Source organism: Triticum urartu, chromosome 6 (genome assembly GCF_003073215.2).
Source record: "Triticum urartu cultivar G1812 chromosome 6, Tu2.1, whole genome shotgun sequence".
Lineage (NCBI taxonomy): Eukaryota > Viridiplantae > Streptophyta > Magnoliopsida > Poales > Poaceae > Triticum > Triticum urartu.
Window position 1 is genome coordinate 418,405,906 of NC_053027.1, and position 16,289 is coordinate 418,422,194.

Here is a 16,289-nt window from a genome sequence, read left to right on the forward strand (position 1 = left end):
TGAAGCACTGAAACGGAGAGTACTACTTGCTATGCTAGCTTGGTCAGCCTTTGCGGCAGCGAATACCAAAAACATTGTCCTGTCGGCGGAGGAGAGGTTGAGAGCCCTGGTGCTTGGCGCCAAATACTCCAATGGCGCTGCTCCCAACGGGACGACTGCGACGCCCAACGCACCCCAATCAGACCGACCCGGCTCCACCGCGACCACCCGCCGAACGCCGATGCCACCTGCCGCGCCGAAACCCAACCAAACCTCTACACAATGCTCGCAAAGCAGCCCCACCGCTAGTAGTAATATTCTCGCAGCAGCGCCCTACGGAGCCTACACCACTCTATCACTCCGTCTTCCTCTGCTTTACCGCTTTTCTCTTCTTGTCTCGTATCCACTCTAGCGCCGGAAGGAATCCGTCGACCCAGAGCCGAGCTGCCTTTTCAGTTTGTCACTGACGACGAGCCTGCTCTGCCCGGACGCCAAAAAATGCAGGCCTACAGCCGACGGCACTGGAATTCATCAACGGATGCGCAAGAATCCGACGGATGAATCGAATGATGCAATGCAAGTTTGACATGAGATGAGAACGCAAGAGGGATGATTGCGAATTACGATCCGAGCTGATGGCCGCAATCGATTTGCATTGTCAGACGCCCTCAAAGAGTAGTACAAGCGGCACTCGATTACAAATCACGCGACGACAGAGCTGAGCTCCGGCAAGCTCCCCCACCGCGACGCACTTGATGTCGCTTCTTGTCGGCGGTACAGACAGAGTGACGATGGATCCATGACCGACCCAGCGCCGGAGGTGACAGCGTCCTGGTCTGGCTAGGGCTCTCCGGCCCGCGACAGCCGGGACGGCGCGCGGCAGGTGGGGCAGGACGCGCGCGCCGCGAGCCACCCGTCCACGCAGGCCCCGTGGAAGCCGTGGCCGCACGCCGGGAGCACGCGGACGCGCTCGCCGTCCGCCAGCTCCGACAGGCAGATGGCGCACTCCGCGTCGCCCCACCCGCCGGCCAACTGGACGCCCGCCCCTGCCCCGGCCTCCACAGAGAATTCGGCGGCCGCGGCGTCGGACGGAGGCTTCGGCGGCTGTGGCTGCCCCTGCGCCTGCGCCCGCGCCCGCGCGCGCGCGGCGCGGCGGCGGGCGAGGCGGCGGAGGAGGAAGCGGGCGGCGGCGTGGAGGGAGAAGGCGAGGAGGGAGACGCAGGCGAGGATGATGAGGATGGTGGCCACGTTGGAGAAGAATGCCCGGGAGCTGGAGTAGGGGCCCCAGGCGTCGCCCGTGGCGTGGGACAGCGGCCTCGGCGGAGGCGGAGACGTGGCGTTCATGGGGGGCGAGGCGGTGTGGTTGGTCCGGCGTGCCATGGCTCTCGATCTCTGGAGAGTGCTGTCGACGGCTTGGAGCGGGAGTCGACAGTGAATGAGTGAAGGAGGGCGAGCCTGCAAGGAGGCGTCGTTGTCTGGGTTTGGCAATGGCCTTGGCTTTTTGTATGGTTTCTTTCTTTTCTTTCCTCGGAGCTGACGGGCCGCTACTCAGAGTGAGAGTGGAGTGGTAGGCTTGAGTGACCATGCATGATCAGGCATGCGTGCACGAAGATGCCTTGCGCCATACCTCATCTCACGCAGGCTCGCTTGTTTAGAAAACGGACTCTGAATGCATGTTCCATCAGGCTGGTTGTAATAGGGAGTATCATATATTACTTGCATATGATACTAGTGTATGATACTACATCCCTAATGCATAGTACTTCTTCCGTTTTTATTTAGTCTGCATATTAGCTTTGGTCAAAGTCAAGCTTTATAAGTTTTGACTAAGTTTATAAACAAAAATATTAATATATACAATAAAAAATCAATATCAATAGATTCATTATTGAAGGTATTTTCACATCATATAGATTTGTTATGGCAAATGTTTATATATTTTTCTATAAACTTGGTCAAATTTTGCAAAGTTTGACTTCAGTCAAACCTAATATGCAGACTAAATAAAAACAGAGGGAGTATCATATGTTGGTATTATATAGGACTACATTTATTGTCATGCATGACACAAAGTAGCACATCATTTAATATGATACGGTATCATGATATGATACTCAAGTCTCTCTTTTTTCATTTATTTTTACGCCAATTAGTTGGTATGTATGATACTATATCTATGATACTCCTTACGGGCAGCCTCAGAATTCAGATTCAGAGTAGAGTAGAGTAGTACCATGCCCTACTTCCTAGACCAACTGATGGATGGCGTTACTTACTTAACTCTGGTCAATGCTCTTCCCCTGGCAGTACCAAGAAGGTTAATGCTGGCTTTTAAAGTTTCTGGCCCCTCGTCACCTCATCGAGCGTATCAAAAAGACGAGCAGGCGTCCTCTTGGCGCAATCTCCAAGAGCCGCAAAGCTCAGTGTTCAATCCTCTGTGTGAGGTGAGTGTATTTGATGTTTTACTCTACTTAAGGTACAGCAGTAATTTGTTTTAACCTCTACGATTTCTCCCTCCCTGGGCCAAAATCGGACACCATTGTCATGTTTATTACGTATACTCCAGTAATTTTCACGTATCACATTAGGACATTTTCACTTGTTTTATGGTTGTTCATAAAGTTTGCCACATAAAAGCAATTTCAATGAGGCGATCTATTTCGTCCGCGGGTGTCTGTTTGGATAGGCGCGGACATAAAAGTCGAACCAACACGTTGATCCAAACGGACGCGCGTCCGTTTTTCGTCTGCAGGCGATCCATTTCCGGCTCATTTTTGAGCCGGATTTACGTCGGCGCGGACACGAGACGGACGCGCGCGCTCGCATTCTCCTTCCCCTGGCCCGCTGGTCATCCTCTCCCATTCCAACAAGCCCTCGCCAGTCTCCTTCGTCGTCGCCGCCGCCGCCCACACCGCCCATTTCATCGGTGGTTCTACTAGCTGCCGGCGCCACAACATCCCCCTCTACAACGCCGCCACCTCTCACGTCGCCCGCCACAGTCATCTTGCCGCCTGGGAACCGAAAGCTTCCCGCCCCCGCTTCCTCAACACAGCCACGACCGTGACCAAGAAGCTGCCTCGTCCAGATCCTCACCAGCACGCTCGTCAGACGCCGCCAGGGCAGCTAGCTGGTCCGAGGGCGGCGCGACTCCCTTCGCCGGCCGTCTCCTTCGTCGATGCCCGCAAATTGTTCGACAGTTTACCAAGGTACAAAATGGACTCCGTCTACAAGGTTTTTTTTTCACAATTTCCTTTGCGACTCCGATGATTCCTCGTCCAATGAGGAGGAGATCTTGGTTGCCGTGTTGGTCCATCACCACCTCAATAGTCAGCGCACGCGTTTTGTGGCTCCATTCCGGGCCACCTTCCGGCGTTGAACCGCAACCGAGAGAGCGGGCATTTCCTTTTTTGAAAGGAATACTTTGACACAACAAATCCGTTGTTCAAATATCAGAAATTCCGCCGCCCTTTCCGTATGAATAGACATCTTTTCAACCGTATTAGAGAGGGTTGGGCGGCTATGATGACTATTTTGAATGCAAAGAGGATACTATTGGAAAGATTGGTTTCTCCTCTTATAAAAAATGCACTGCCACCATCCGAATGCTTGCATACGAAGTGTCCAGTGATCTCATTGACGAGTACGTCCGTATGAGCGAGTCTACATGCCCGGTGATCTCATTGACGAGTACGTATGTATAAGTTCTGCAAGGCTGTTATTGTTGTATTTGGCCCTGAGTACTTGAGAGAGCCGACTCGTGAAGATACAGCCCGTTTATTGGCGATGAATGCCAGCAGTGGCTTCCCAGGGATGCTTGGCGGCATAGACTGCATGCACTAGGAGTGGAAGAACTGCCCTTCAGCTTGGCAAGGACAGTATAAGGGCCATGTCAGGACTTGCACTGTCATACTTGAGGCCGTGGCGTCTTAAGATTTCTGGATCTGAAACTTTTTCTTTGGCATGGCCGAATCACACAATGAAATCAACGTGCTTCAACGCTCGCCGGTGTTTGCTAGGCTTGCCGAAGGCAACAACCCACCGGTGAACTTTATTATCAACGGCCACAACTACGACAAATGATACTACCTGGATAACAGTATCTATTCTCAGTAGATCACTATTGTGAAGACAATCCCCAAACCTGTTGGAGAGAAGAGAAAAAGATTTTCCCAAGAGTAAGCGAGTGCTAGGAAGGACGTCGAGCGTGCCTTTGATGTTTTGTAATCTCGATGGGGCATCGTCCGGTATCCTGTTAATACTTGGAGCACGCAGAAACTATGGAAGGTGATGACTGCTTGTGTGATCATGCACAATATGATCATAAAAGATGAGCGCCCGGAACGTCTGTACGATCAAGAGTTTCAGTTTCAGGGTGAGAATGTTGTGTCTCAACATGAAGGAGCAGCAACGTTTGAACAATTCACCAAATTTCATCATGACATGCGTGATTGGGAAATTCACATGCAACTGCAAAATGATTTGATTGAGCATATGTGGGCTCATTTTGGCAACCATTAGTTGTATCTTTTTTATTCGGCTTGCAAAACTATATGAGACATTTTTACTTTTATTCGGCTTGTAAAACTATGCTATCTTTTTGTTGAAACTATGTTATTTATTTGATTCTAGACTATATGGTTGAATGTAAAAGTTGTGTGTGAAACATTACAAAAAAATGAGCTATTTGTTGAAAACGGGTAGCCAGCCGGTCACACCGGCACATATGGGTCGACGCGTTGCGTGCACTGTCATCCCAATCAAAAACAGGACGGACGTTGGGTAGACGGCCGATTCAAACGGACAAAAACGCCGTCCGCTTGAATCGGCGCGTTGAAGCTGCTCTAAGCATGATGAGGAAATCTCCAACGTCGTGGCCTACAGCGTCCGCAAATGTCCAGACCATCATGTTCGGACATTTTCTTGCCATGCAATGTGGGGCCTCAAACAGCGTTGTCTTCGTTTGTCCGAATTCCCTCAAACCGGATTCAAAACTAGTGAAGATTTGTGGGAGTTTCGGCCACCACCGTGTAGCACCCAAAATCCCGCACAAAGTCCGCGTATTTTTCACTCTGTCCCTTTCCATTGGCTCTGTATATCCCCGAGAGCCCATACATAGGGAACCGAGTTAGCCCAACCTGACTGTAATGCCTTGCAAAAAATATTTGGTCACAGCTCCAGCATTGTGTAGTTTACATGTCGTTGCCTTTGACTGTGCAGAAAAAAGTCTTTAAATGTACCAGAAAGTGATATAAAAGTACGTCATCACCTATTTTAACTGACTGCAAGCCTGCAGCCGTGTTCGTACCCGCAGAGTCGGGTGCATGCAGAGCAGCCAGCACGCAATGAAAATCGACGCACGACGTCGTCACTTGAGATTAACTCCAACGTGGGCGCAAATCGGACGGTTGTTTTTGTCCGGTTTATGTCTGTTTACGTGAGTAAACAGAAGACTGTGTCCGGTTTTGGTCCGGCCGTCGGCGCGGTCACCCTGCTGCCGCATCTCAATATTCTGTCCGTATTTAGATTTTAAAATTTTGACAACAAAGACATTACAAATAATTTAAAATGATATATATTACATTAAAACTTAAACCTCTGCAAAGTCCCACGACCGCACATTCAAACTAAATTTAAAATAAAAATAAAAATAAAAACTAAATGGTCGTCGCCGCCATGGCCGTCGTCCTCGTCCTCGTCACCCATGGTGAGGTCAACATAGGGCGGTGGTTGACATAGGTGGGCTGACGGCCCCTGCGATGGTTGTGGGGTGGGAGGTGCCTGCACTACTTCTGGCCCTGGCGGGGACGATGACCATGTGTCCGCGCCCACCACAAGGCGACACAGATACATACTCTGTTGTGCAGGGCATCATGTCCGTTCACCATCGCGATTGCCCCACCAAGGTCGGGTTCCAGGCCGCAGCGGGAGGCTCCTCCGGCACCTCCTCCTTCACTTCCTCCATCACCTCCTTGACCCGCAGCTCGAGGATGGTGACATTGCCAGCGGTCGACGGGGCCAACATCTCGTCGAGGCCCTCCCACTAGGCGCGGTCGTGCTCCCGGACAGAGTCGTCGAGCACCCTCCTCGCCACCTCCTCCTCCTCAACGGACATGGTGGGAGGTGATGATGGCAGGGACGATGAGGGGGAGGGTGTGGGAGTGCGCGTGGCCGGGGTGGGCTTAGAGCACGCGCGCGGCTGGCTCGGAGCACGACCAACAAAATAGGTTTGCCACATTAGATCATGCTCGTCCCGGAACCACGTGTCCCAGAGCGGGGAATCGCGACGTCCATCTTCCGATGGAAGGCGAATGCGACAGTGATTGATCTCCAACACGTGGGCGTGACCGCTCAGTGAGGTTGGCGGCAGTGGCACCAGATCTGGGCTCAGGTATCAGTTGTTCGGAAGATGGACGTCGCTCAATGGCAGCGGTGTGCCCGTCTCCCAGCAGCGTTGGCATATGTTGACCTTCACACAAGGCCGCACGTGAGGCGGGGCCGTCAGCGAGGAGATGGTGAAGGCGGGCGACGAGGTGGAGTGGGCGGCAACTCTCCGCATGAACAATGGGCCCGCCTCGTGGTCGTGCTCCCACTTCTTCCCGAGATCCATTTCCACATTCCCATGGTAGAAGGCGGGCAACGGGAGGTGTTAGAGCGGCGGTCGGAGGTTTGGTTTGGATGTCGGGGCTCGAGGAGGCAGATAGCGAAAAAAGTAAAAGTGTGTGGACTGGCCTGTCCACGGCTTTCATTAAAAAGGACGGACGACTGACTTGCAAGCCCCGTCGGGCGTGTGGATCTAATGAAGCCGGTGGGAACAGTTGGACGGTCGACAGGCGGGCCCAAAGCAAACGATGACACAACGCATGGGTGCGGCTAGCATTCGTCTGGACGCAAATCAGGTCCTAATTTGCGCCGGATTTAGGTTCACCTAGACATTGAACGAACGCTCTTTACAGTTATGGTCATGCGTGTGGCTATGATCTATGTATGTTTCGATTCAAACGGACACGGCCAGATCAAATAGGGTCGTCCGTTGGGTTGACTTGAGAGCTGTGACCGTCGGACTGCAATGCAGGCACGTCGAGACGGAGGATCTCCATCTCATGACCGACCATCCAGCCCGAAGCTCCCGCCAGCGCCGCTCGTCCCGTCCACAGCGAAAAGATTCACGATCTGTGAGCATGAACACACTATTTATTTTTTTCACGAATACGCAAGTTGCGTATCATTTCATTGATAGGTAGAAAGCGAGAGTTACAGAGGCCCAATTACAAACTCCGACACCAACGGGAGAGTTAGCAATTAGGGTTAGAGAGAGACCGGGATGCTTAGCCCGAAAAACAGAGCATAAACGCACCTAAGGCGGCTCAAATTGGGTGATCGCGGCAAGTCCTCTAGCCCCAGTCAGAGCCCAGGTCCGTGACTAGTCAAGAATGTTCTACCGACCTAGTGACGCAGAACATACTATTTATTACCCGCGGTCTTATGACAATCCGGAGGGAGGACTGTAATGTGGAGCTTTAACTTTGGACGCCCGCGAAAGCATGAACACATTATTACCCGCGTTCTCATGGCTCGGGGCCCATGCAAGAAACAACTTGGCTGCACCCACAGAACGAAACTACTACACGGACGACACTGCCCGGCTGAACTCCACACGACGCGAGAATGAACGGTGCTAGCTACGTTTGCTCTAACGCATGAACGGTTTGATGTGTAGCATCGTTCGGTGATCGTCCAATATCTGTCGTGTGTGTAGCAGCGTTGCCCATAGAAAAGAAGCGAAACTGCTCTATGAATAACAAAACATGGACGATGTGTGGACGACAACAAATTCAACGGCCGTTGCACCACTGTGGGCATGCATGTGTGCGGCCAGATTATCACTGTTGTTCATGAGTTGTCTGATTTTGTCGTCCGTACAGCAATGTTCGAAAAGAAGCGATCATCATCGAGTATTAGAGATTGATGACTAAGAAAGTGAGCTCACCGGCTACCGGAGCGGGGCAACGAGGAGCGGCAAAACCCGCGCCTGCTCCTCCCCGCCTTCCTCGGCCTCTCCTTTGCCGTCGACGCTCTCCGGCAAGAGGCCAGGCGAGGTCCGACGGTCTCTCTGTGTAATACTGCTGCAGAGCGAGCTCGCTTCCCATCTCTGCTAACCGCTGACTGTGTGTGAAATGCAGACAGAGTTGGACTCCCAAGACCTGCTTTGTGCACGCCAAAGTATGGGCGCCGTCCTTTCTTTTTCTTTTTCTTTCTTTTAGGAAGGGCACCGTCCTTTCTTAGGCTGCCCGTAACGGGAGTATCATACTCCCTCCATTCCACAATGTAGTGCTTTCTTTATCCACGTGCTTCAAATTTGACCGTAAATTTAACTACCAAGACCGATTGCGGCGGGAGCAAAAATTTATCAGTGAATTCGTATTTGAAAGAAGTTTTTATTTATATAATTTTTTCTCCCGCCGCAGTTGGTCTCATTGGTTAAATTTATGGTCAAAGTTGAACCTCGGAAAGCGCGGGCGCACTATATTTTGGAATGGAGGGAGTAGGTAGTATCATGCATGCCAACTAAGCAATTTTGATGATGTGGCATAGAATTAAATGAAGAAAGAGAGGTTTGAGTATCATATCATGATACCATATCATATTAAATGATGTGCTACTTTGTATCATGCATGGCAATAAATGTAGTCCTCTATGATACCAACATATAATACTATGCATTAGGGATGTAGTATCATAGACTAGTATCATATGCATGATACTAGTATATGATACTCCCTATTACAACCAGCCTTAGGCCAGAAATCAGGAAAAGGCTGTCTAGGCTCACGCGGTACTAATTTAGTGTTTTCTTGCAAGGTGTGTCTAGGTCTCAGTCGTCTGAGATTTCCGTTAAGTCTCTGGCGATGCGCAGCCCGGATTAAGAGCGCAGCCAAGCTCATCTTCTGCACACAAAAGTTAATATTAGAGCTTGTTCTGGGACATGTGAAAGGGAGATTTGTTTAGGGAAAAAGGGCACTGAATGTATATGAACTATCACATCACTGGGCTGGACTTTGAATTCTCGCGCTGATCTATTAGCGATCTTATATTTCTTCACATAGAGAGTAGTTTATAGTAGTAGCATTCAGGTTTTGGCTGAGAATGATCACATTGTGCTTTTTTGTTTGACTGAAGAACAAGACCACTGTCCGCTTGAGAAGAACAGAAAACAGTACACTTGAAGAAACAACACGCGCACAACACATACAAAACCCTGTCAGAAAAACCATACAAAGCACACTTGCAGATCAAACAGCACGCTTCCAACAAGGGTCAGCTCGCTGAGGTGGCTGCAACGGACGACACGTGTTTGATTTTCTACAAGCTTTCGATACACATCGGAACAACCATTTCTGACAGATGAGGGGTGCAAACCGTGGGAACTGCAACAACACGTTAACAAAAGAGCGTGTCTCTGGATACGCAGTGATACGTTAATAATGTTAGCAATCAGACCGGCGGCGCCTGCTCAGGAACCGCGCACCAAACCGGTCGTCCTACACGCAAAGGGCATGCACCAAGATCAAACCCCCCGCATGCGCGTGTCCTGATACCCTATGGAAAATCAGAACAGGCAACACCCCAAGATACAAAACCACCAGAGAAAAAAAAAGATCTTTTGGTCAGCCGCATCATCCTGTCATCTTCTTGCCTCTTGTCGTCAGGGGCCCAATCAATCAGCCAAACGAGGGGATCCCGTATCTCCAGCCGTTGGAGGACCGCCGGGCGGGGGGCTGCTGCGGCGCGAAGCTGAGCCCGAACATCTCCCTCAGGACCTGCCCGGGCTCCTGGAGCCCGATCAGCTTGGCCACCAAGGACGCGCTCTCCCTCACGTGCTCCAGGTCCCTGCTCTCTGTCCACAGCCGGCGAGCCACCTGCAGCTTCCTCTTCTTGGAGTCCAGCGACACGCTCCATTTGGTGTACATGTGGTTCCTCTCCTCCACGGACAGCCGCTTCTGCATCTGCCTCGCCAGCATCTCCCTCTCGCGCTGCAGCTTCTTGGCGCTGCATCATAGATCGGACGTTCTCAGTCAGGTGTGTGTTCGTCCTTTCTCTCATCTATCTATCTAGGTTATAAAAAAGGAATGCAGATAATTGATGCATTGATGATTGCCGCGTACCTCGCGACGGGGGAAGAGCTGAGGCTGCCTACGGTCACATTGCTGGGGGTGCTTCCCCTGGAGTAGGTGTCTCTGAGGAACGATAGCCTTCGAAGCTCCACTTCCATGTAAATCGAGTCGGCAGATTCTCCTTTGAACAGCAGGAAAAAGTATGTCCTGTGGACCAAGGAAATGCTGCAAGCATGCCAAAGCTCAATGATCTCCTGCTGTTTCTTCTCGAATTCCAATGGCCATCGCGAAGGTGATTGCAAACCATCCATGATTGGGTCTAATCCGATGCTCTTCCCATTTGCACTCTACAACGTGGAGTAAGATTGCCAATTAATTATTCAGTTATTGGTGCAATGGAAGTAAAACATTTCATCAGGTCTGGGTAGAATGTAAACTGTTATGCTGCAGGCCTGCTAGTGATAGATCTCAAGGAGTCGTCAATAACTATTATGCTTAAAATTTCATTTCCAAATTGTCATCACCTATCTTAGTCATCTAAACGCTCTTATATTTCTTTACGGAGGGAGTAATTTCTTAGCATAATTATGACTCCCAGTTTCTTTCAAGTAAAATAAATGAGCTGCAGGGGTAAGAGCATACAATCATGCCTAAAAGATAACCCCGCACCTTGTCACCTACCTGTTTCTGATAATGAACCTGAGCCATCTCCTTAAGTTCAGCAACAAATTCACCTATACCAGTAAATTCTGCATCACCTGTCTTGCTAGCTCCCTTTGAAGTGCTAATTTCAGATCCTGCCCTTGAAAGAGTCTCACTCCCTGCATCGTAGTTTAATGCAGATCCTCTTCTCTGGTACTCTTCAGGTCTTCCTGGGAAGATTACCAAACTTCTGTTTACTGGTGTGCAATCCTCCATCTCCATCTCATCAAGTAAAGTAGACCCTGTTAGTGATCTACAGCTCCTGCTTCTACCAATTACTCTACAACTTGATGGGTTACGTGTTGAAGATCCTAGATCTTTAGTGATAAAAGGCCTTCTGATGTTCTCCAAATGTTGCTCCAAGGTAATAGGAGTTTCACCAAGACTCCTTGAATTCACTGAAGCTGTTGAATCATTACCACGCATGCTAGAATTCCTATTTGAAGCTCGTGGGCTGGTACTTTCACCAGCTGACAAAGACAAACGTTCATTTCCTCTCGTTTCATTTGGCTCAATACATCGCACTTCCTTGTAATGATCTGAATCATCATGAGAGATCTGAGAACTGTCATCTCTGCTAGCGCTTGGGGGCATTCCAACAGACGGGGGACTTCTGATTGAACGCTTTCCTGAGACCTAAACATACAGAGAAAACAAATACATCAGTGTTGGAGTAATAAGGCCAGAAGATAATAACTAGAAGTCACATAAGTAAAAATACCTGGTGCTTTGGGTCACGATCACCAACAACCTGCAGCAAATCCTGCAACCTGGACTGAGCCAAATCACGTTGCGACTTCAGTTCTTTTATTTCTTTCTCCATCTGCGAAGACATGCAACCTCATGAATGGATAGAAAGAAAAATGAGTTTATCTGTGTGTATCCCAAGGGAAATACAGAGGGAAGCAATAGCAATCTCCATTATTCAGGAAAGAAAGAAAACAGACTAGAATTTTCCAGGCACTGTACCTTTCTGATTTGGTTGTCCTTTTCCTTCACCTGTGCTTCCAGACTAGAGTTCGAAACTGGCTGCCGCAACTCACTCTCCAGTCTAGCAACTTCCTTTTGCAAATGCTTAACTAGTGTTTTATCAGACATGACCACATTAACCTGAGCATTTGTAACTACGTCCTTTGCACAACTCCCGAAAAACAGTGTATTCCTTGATTGCTCAATGTGACTTGTTGCAGGGCTGAGTGTACAAATAATCGCGGTTCTTGCATTGCCTCCCAAAGAAGGTTGTAATATGCGTGTAAGCTTGGAATCTCTATACGGTACGTGTGCATTACTCCCCATGCTGAATAATGAAAAAATATAACTGGAATGTCAGCAACTAACAATCCCATGACTACATAAGTAACTACTCTTATAATGTGAAGAATCAAAGCAAAGTAAGACTGTGAGCTGAATTTGCAACCTTAGCTTCCTAATGACGGTGCCAAGGGAAAGCAAACTTTTATTGATGTGGCAACCTTCTTTCAGCCTTGTGCCAGCTGACATAGCCTGAGATGCACGCTCACTTCCTGCCAGATCAACAAAGTTCTGCATGGGAAGAATAATTGCCGCTTACACTTTTTCTCCAGATTGTATAAACTTAACAAACTGAGGCGTCTTTCTTACCACACTAGCCACAAGGGTGGTTGACTTGTCCTTTCCTAAGAATTCACGAGCAGAACTTTCAACAGTCTGAATTGGTAGATGAAAATTAAACGGTCAGCAAACATACACATCTATGATGAATGGAACACATATACATCAAAGTATTTCGTAAATATAATCAAGTTAAGGACAGACCAATTTAAGTATTTGATGGGATCTGGAGCTTTTTTCATTTAAGAAGGTCTCCCCGGTTTTCCTTTGAGCTATTACAATCACGTAAAGCACAAATGAGAACATACAATAACCATAAGATCGACAAAATGCAAGCTGCTATTAGTAAGCAATATTGAACCTTCGCAAACAGAAATAAGTCCCTTGAGGTGGTTCCAATCCCTTAATATAACCTCCGTAAGATTCTCCACGTAGGTGCCTTTCTGTAGAATAAACAACACTAAACCGGTTAGCAAACATGAGCATAACATCACTCAAAAGTTAACAATGCTGAAAAAGAACACCTTATTACCTCTGCATCATCCCAAAGTCTAAGAGGAGTATTTTCTGCACTCAGAAGATCCCTAACAACTTCATTGTATATTTCAATTGCTGAGAATTTCAACACAAATGCTCTTTCCTCATGCTGAAAAGGAAACACTGATTTGAGGACTTTGTAACAATCGCGACCAAAACCTGGCCATGGAAGCTATGGTTGGCTGGGAGTTGATCACCTTGTTAATATAATCGTATATATCTGCTACTGTGCATTCTGTCACTCCAGTCATAGTGAATGTCTTCCCACTACTTGTTTGCCCGTACGCAAAAACACTTGCTGAGAGAGAAAACACACTCTGATTTAGTTCAAATGCTATTATGTTTCACAATTTTTGACTCATATGCTTTTGTGTAGTTTGCACTCACAGTTAATGCCACCAACTACAGAGAGGGCAACTTCCTTAACCCCTTCCTGGTAGACTTCTTTCGTACTGCACTCGGAATGAAATACCCTGTCTGCAAATTCAAGGGATTTATGTTTAACAAAGACACACGTTAGGAAAATGTAACCAAACTATAATTCTTACCAACTATACTCATGTGAGATCCTTACATAGCAATTGCGCACATTGGAATGATTTAAACAATACGTCAACAATAAATAAAGGCATAATCACTATGCAGTAATAACATACACATCAAGTATGCATGTAATTGTGTAGGGAAATATGATGTTTGAGTGTTGCTTCTGAGAGCCATTGTAGTACATCAGATGTTATGAAAATGCTTCCAAAAAACAGTACTACAGACTAATTAAGCATACTGAAGAACCAGAGCAATGAAAAAACACAAAAGATGTAGCATCAAAAGAGCACTGACCAAATGTGTATGCGGTTGGAGCCGTGGGTCGATCAGGGAAGGTACTCCGGAACATGATGGTGGTGTCATTGATGCACTCCCACTCCGCAGGCTCACCCCTTGCAATCTCCTTGTCACTCAGCGGCCTCACCCTCACTAACACCTGTATCCTATCCAGGCTTCCTGCGCCGCTTCCACCGCCGTTCACCACCTCAGCTCCATTCATCTTATCCCACTGCACGGACTCGTCGCCTCCAATCGCCCCCATTCGCCCTCCCACTCACCTGCCCCCTCTCCAGCACCTCTCCCTACACCATCTGCCAGAAATGCAGCATTATAAGACCACAGCCAAGAAGCAAGGCACATATGATACGTACAAGAATAAAGAAGAAGCAGACAAGAAGCCACCACGGCAGGGGATGCACGAATCTGTCCTTTCCCAGTGGATTTGAGTGCCGGGCAAGGCTGTTGACGAGCTTGCTGCTGCTGCTGCGGGTGGAGGAGAAGGCAAGCATTTCTATGTGGACCCTTGGCTACCAGTAATTACGCGCATCATCAGGGTTCAGGACAGTGGTTAGCATGTCCGATGGTCGGATACAACCGGAGAACCACCGATAATGCCAAATCTATGGCGCCCCTGTCACGCCAACCATCCTCCTTCCCGAGGAATTCGCAGTTATTAGCAGATCTGCACGAAGCAATCGCCTGACCTAAGCACTCCCTAACAACCGGAACAGTAGCCCCCAGCAGGCTCACATCGACGTCGCCACCAACCAGCCGCAACAGCAGCTCTCCTCCCCTCTCCTCTCCTCCGGTGACCAGTAATGCTCAAGCAATAGCATAATAATAAAGGAAAAGCGGGTGAGTTATTCATAACATACCGAGGCTTGGCGAACACGGCCGGCTCCGGCGGGCGAGGAAGCGACGTTTCTCCGGACGGCGGCGGCGGCCATGGCTCGGGATTTCTGGCGGGGGATTCGCAGGGGAGTGGGGGGTTTTGGAGTCGGGGGGTGGGGGGGAGGGGGTCTGGGAGTGGCGCCGGCCTCACCGCGTGCGACTGCTCCCCACGACGATCGATTTGGGGGGAGAGAAGGGTCAGGAGTGTGGGAGACGGTGGCTCGATCTTTTTTTCCTTTTCTCTCTTTTTTTTCTTTTTCTTTCTGCCAACCCCAGGAGACCGTTGCTTGGATTCCTCTGTCCCCTCTCTCCCAGGGATCGTTTTCAATGATCTTGCTTAGTGGGCGCTTTTGCGCGCAGGCCCTTTATGTTATATATATATTGTTTCAGTTAAGTGCTCTTCACTGCACGTATTCACAAATTTTGTACGCCCGTATATTGCGCCGTATTGTACGGACAAGTAGCTACTGGTAGCGAAACCGATCCAAGAGTAATGAATCACTCGGATGGAATGCTTGCCGAAATCTCAGCGCACGCAGAAACCGGATACGTACGAGGGACGGGACAAGGGATGCCGGGGAAGTAAAGTAAAGAAGGGAACATCCATGATACGTGCCGTGTATTTATCTCGGCAAGTTAATGCGGCGTGGAAATTTCGTGCGCGGGGCAGACGGACAGTGCGGCGAGCAAATTCAAATGCTTGGCCGTTCTGACTGTAGTGAGCGGTGGACCGCTTCTGAAGGCCTGGGCTTCTGAAGGTGGCCGGTGAACATCGGAGAATTGCTGACCACTAGTGTGTGGTCGAGGACGTGCAGCTCCAGCTTCAGCCGACACCATCTCAACAACGGCTATAATTTGGCCTCTTGTTATTTTATAAACATGATCGGTTTATTCTAGACAATCGGCTAACGTATCATATGGTGACATCTTCTTTTTATGACGGGAATATCTGAGGTCAACTTTATCCGTTTGTTAAGTTTGGTACGAAATTAGTTGTTATTTTCATGGAAGTTTCTTCTCGCGATAAATAAAATGGAAACCGTGTCGGCAATGCATACTTTTCTTGAGTCAACTTATCCATTTGTTAAGATATAAGTTCGAAAATTTGTTATTTTCATGGTGCAAAAAAAGGCTCATCATTTTCTTCAATCCTACTATACCCCACTTAGGACATCTTCAACGTGACCCACAAGCCTCCCGCATGAGTCCAGAACGCGCTGTGCGGACAGCGGAAGCCATCCAACACGGGCATGTATCGGTCTGCGGCGCGGTCCGGACGTGATTTTTCACAAACCGGAGAGAAACGTGGGGGAAGCTTTACGGAAGTCCGGACCGATCCTACACCCGCTTCTGATCGCCCTGGCCAACCAAAAAACCCCTCACCCGTCCCTCATGCGCTTTCCTTCCGATGCGCGCCACTTACCGCGCTGCATTCATGCCGGTCCAAAGCACGCGGAGGCCGGCATTGATACCGCGATGTGACAGGAGGGAGGGGGGCAGCGCTGATCGACATGATCACTCAGCAGCCGCCGCTTCAATGCGGACCTGTGTTCCCGAGGAACCAACTTCGATCACTGCACGACATTGAAGCGGCTGACCGGCCCTTCGCATGGCATGGCCGCGGCTATGTAAGTCGTGCTCTAGCGCCATCCA

At 49.1% G+C, this 16,289-nt stretch overlaps 2 protein-coding genes across 3 annotated transcripts; both read right to left on the minus strand.

Moving 5' to 3' along the window:
* Positions 1-589: 589 nt before the first annotated feature.
* On the minus strand, positions 590-1,679 carry LOC125512199 (RING-H2 finger protein ATL79-like). The gene has a single exon (XM_048677282.1). The coding sequence runs from the start codon at positions 1,357-1,359 to the stop codon at positions 820-822; it is 540 nt and encodes a 179-aa protein (XP_048533239.1). The 5' UTR covers positions 1,360-1,679; the 3' UTR covers positions 590-819.
* Positions 1,680-9,400: 7,721 nt separating this feature from the next.
* LOC125513902 (kinesin-like protein KIN-7C) lies at positions 9,401-14,918 on the minus strand. Of its 2 annotated transcripts, none has more exons than XM_048679110.1 (14): positions 14,621-14,918; positions 13,761-14,056; positions 13,308-13,397; positions 13,118-13,218; positions 12,916-13,029; positions 12,745-12,826; positions 12,588-12,655; positions 12,414-12,479; positions 12,211-12,335; positions 11,763-12,090; positions 11,515-11,616; positions 10,761-11,429; positions 10,143-10,438; positions 9,401-10,026 (listed from the first exon to the last, which is right to left on the minus strand). In XM_048679110.1, exons 2-14 carry the CDS (start codon positions 14,005-14,007, stop codon positions 9,699-9,701), a joined length of 2,616 nt encoding a protein of 871 aa, XP_048535067.1. In that variant the 5' UTR covers positions 14,008-14,056; positions 14,621-14,918; the 3' UTR covers positions 9,401-9,698. The 2 variants fall into 2 exon arrangements, with proteins under 2 accessions (XP_048535067.1, XP_048535068.1); XM_048679111.1 differs by having other exon boundaries at positions 10,773-11,429; positions 14,621-14,916.
* Between the last annotated feature and the right edge of the window lie 1,371 nt (positions 14,919-16,289).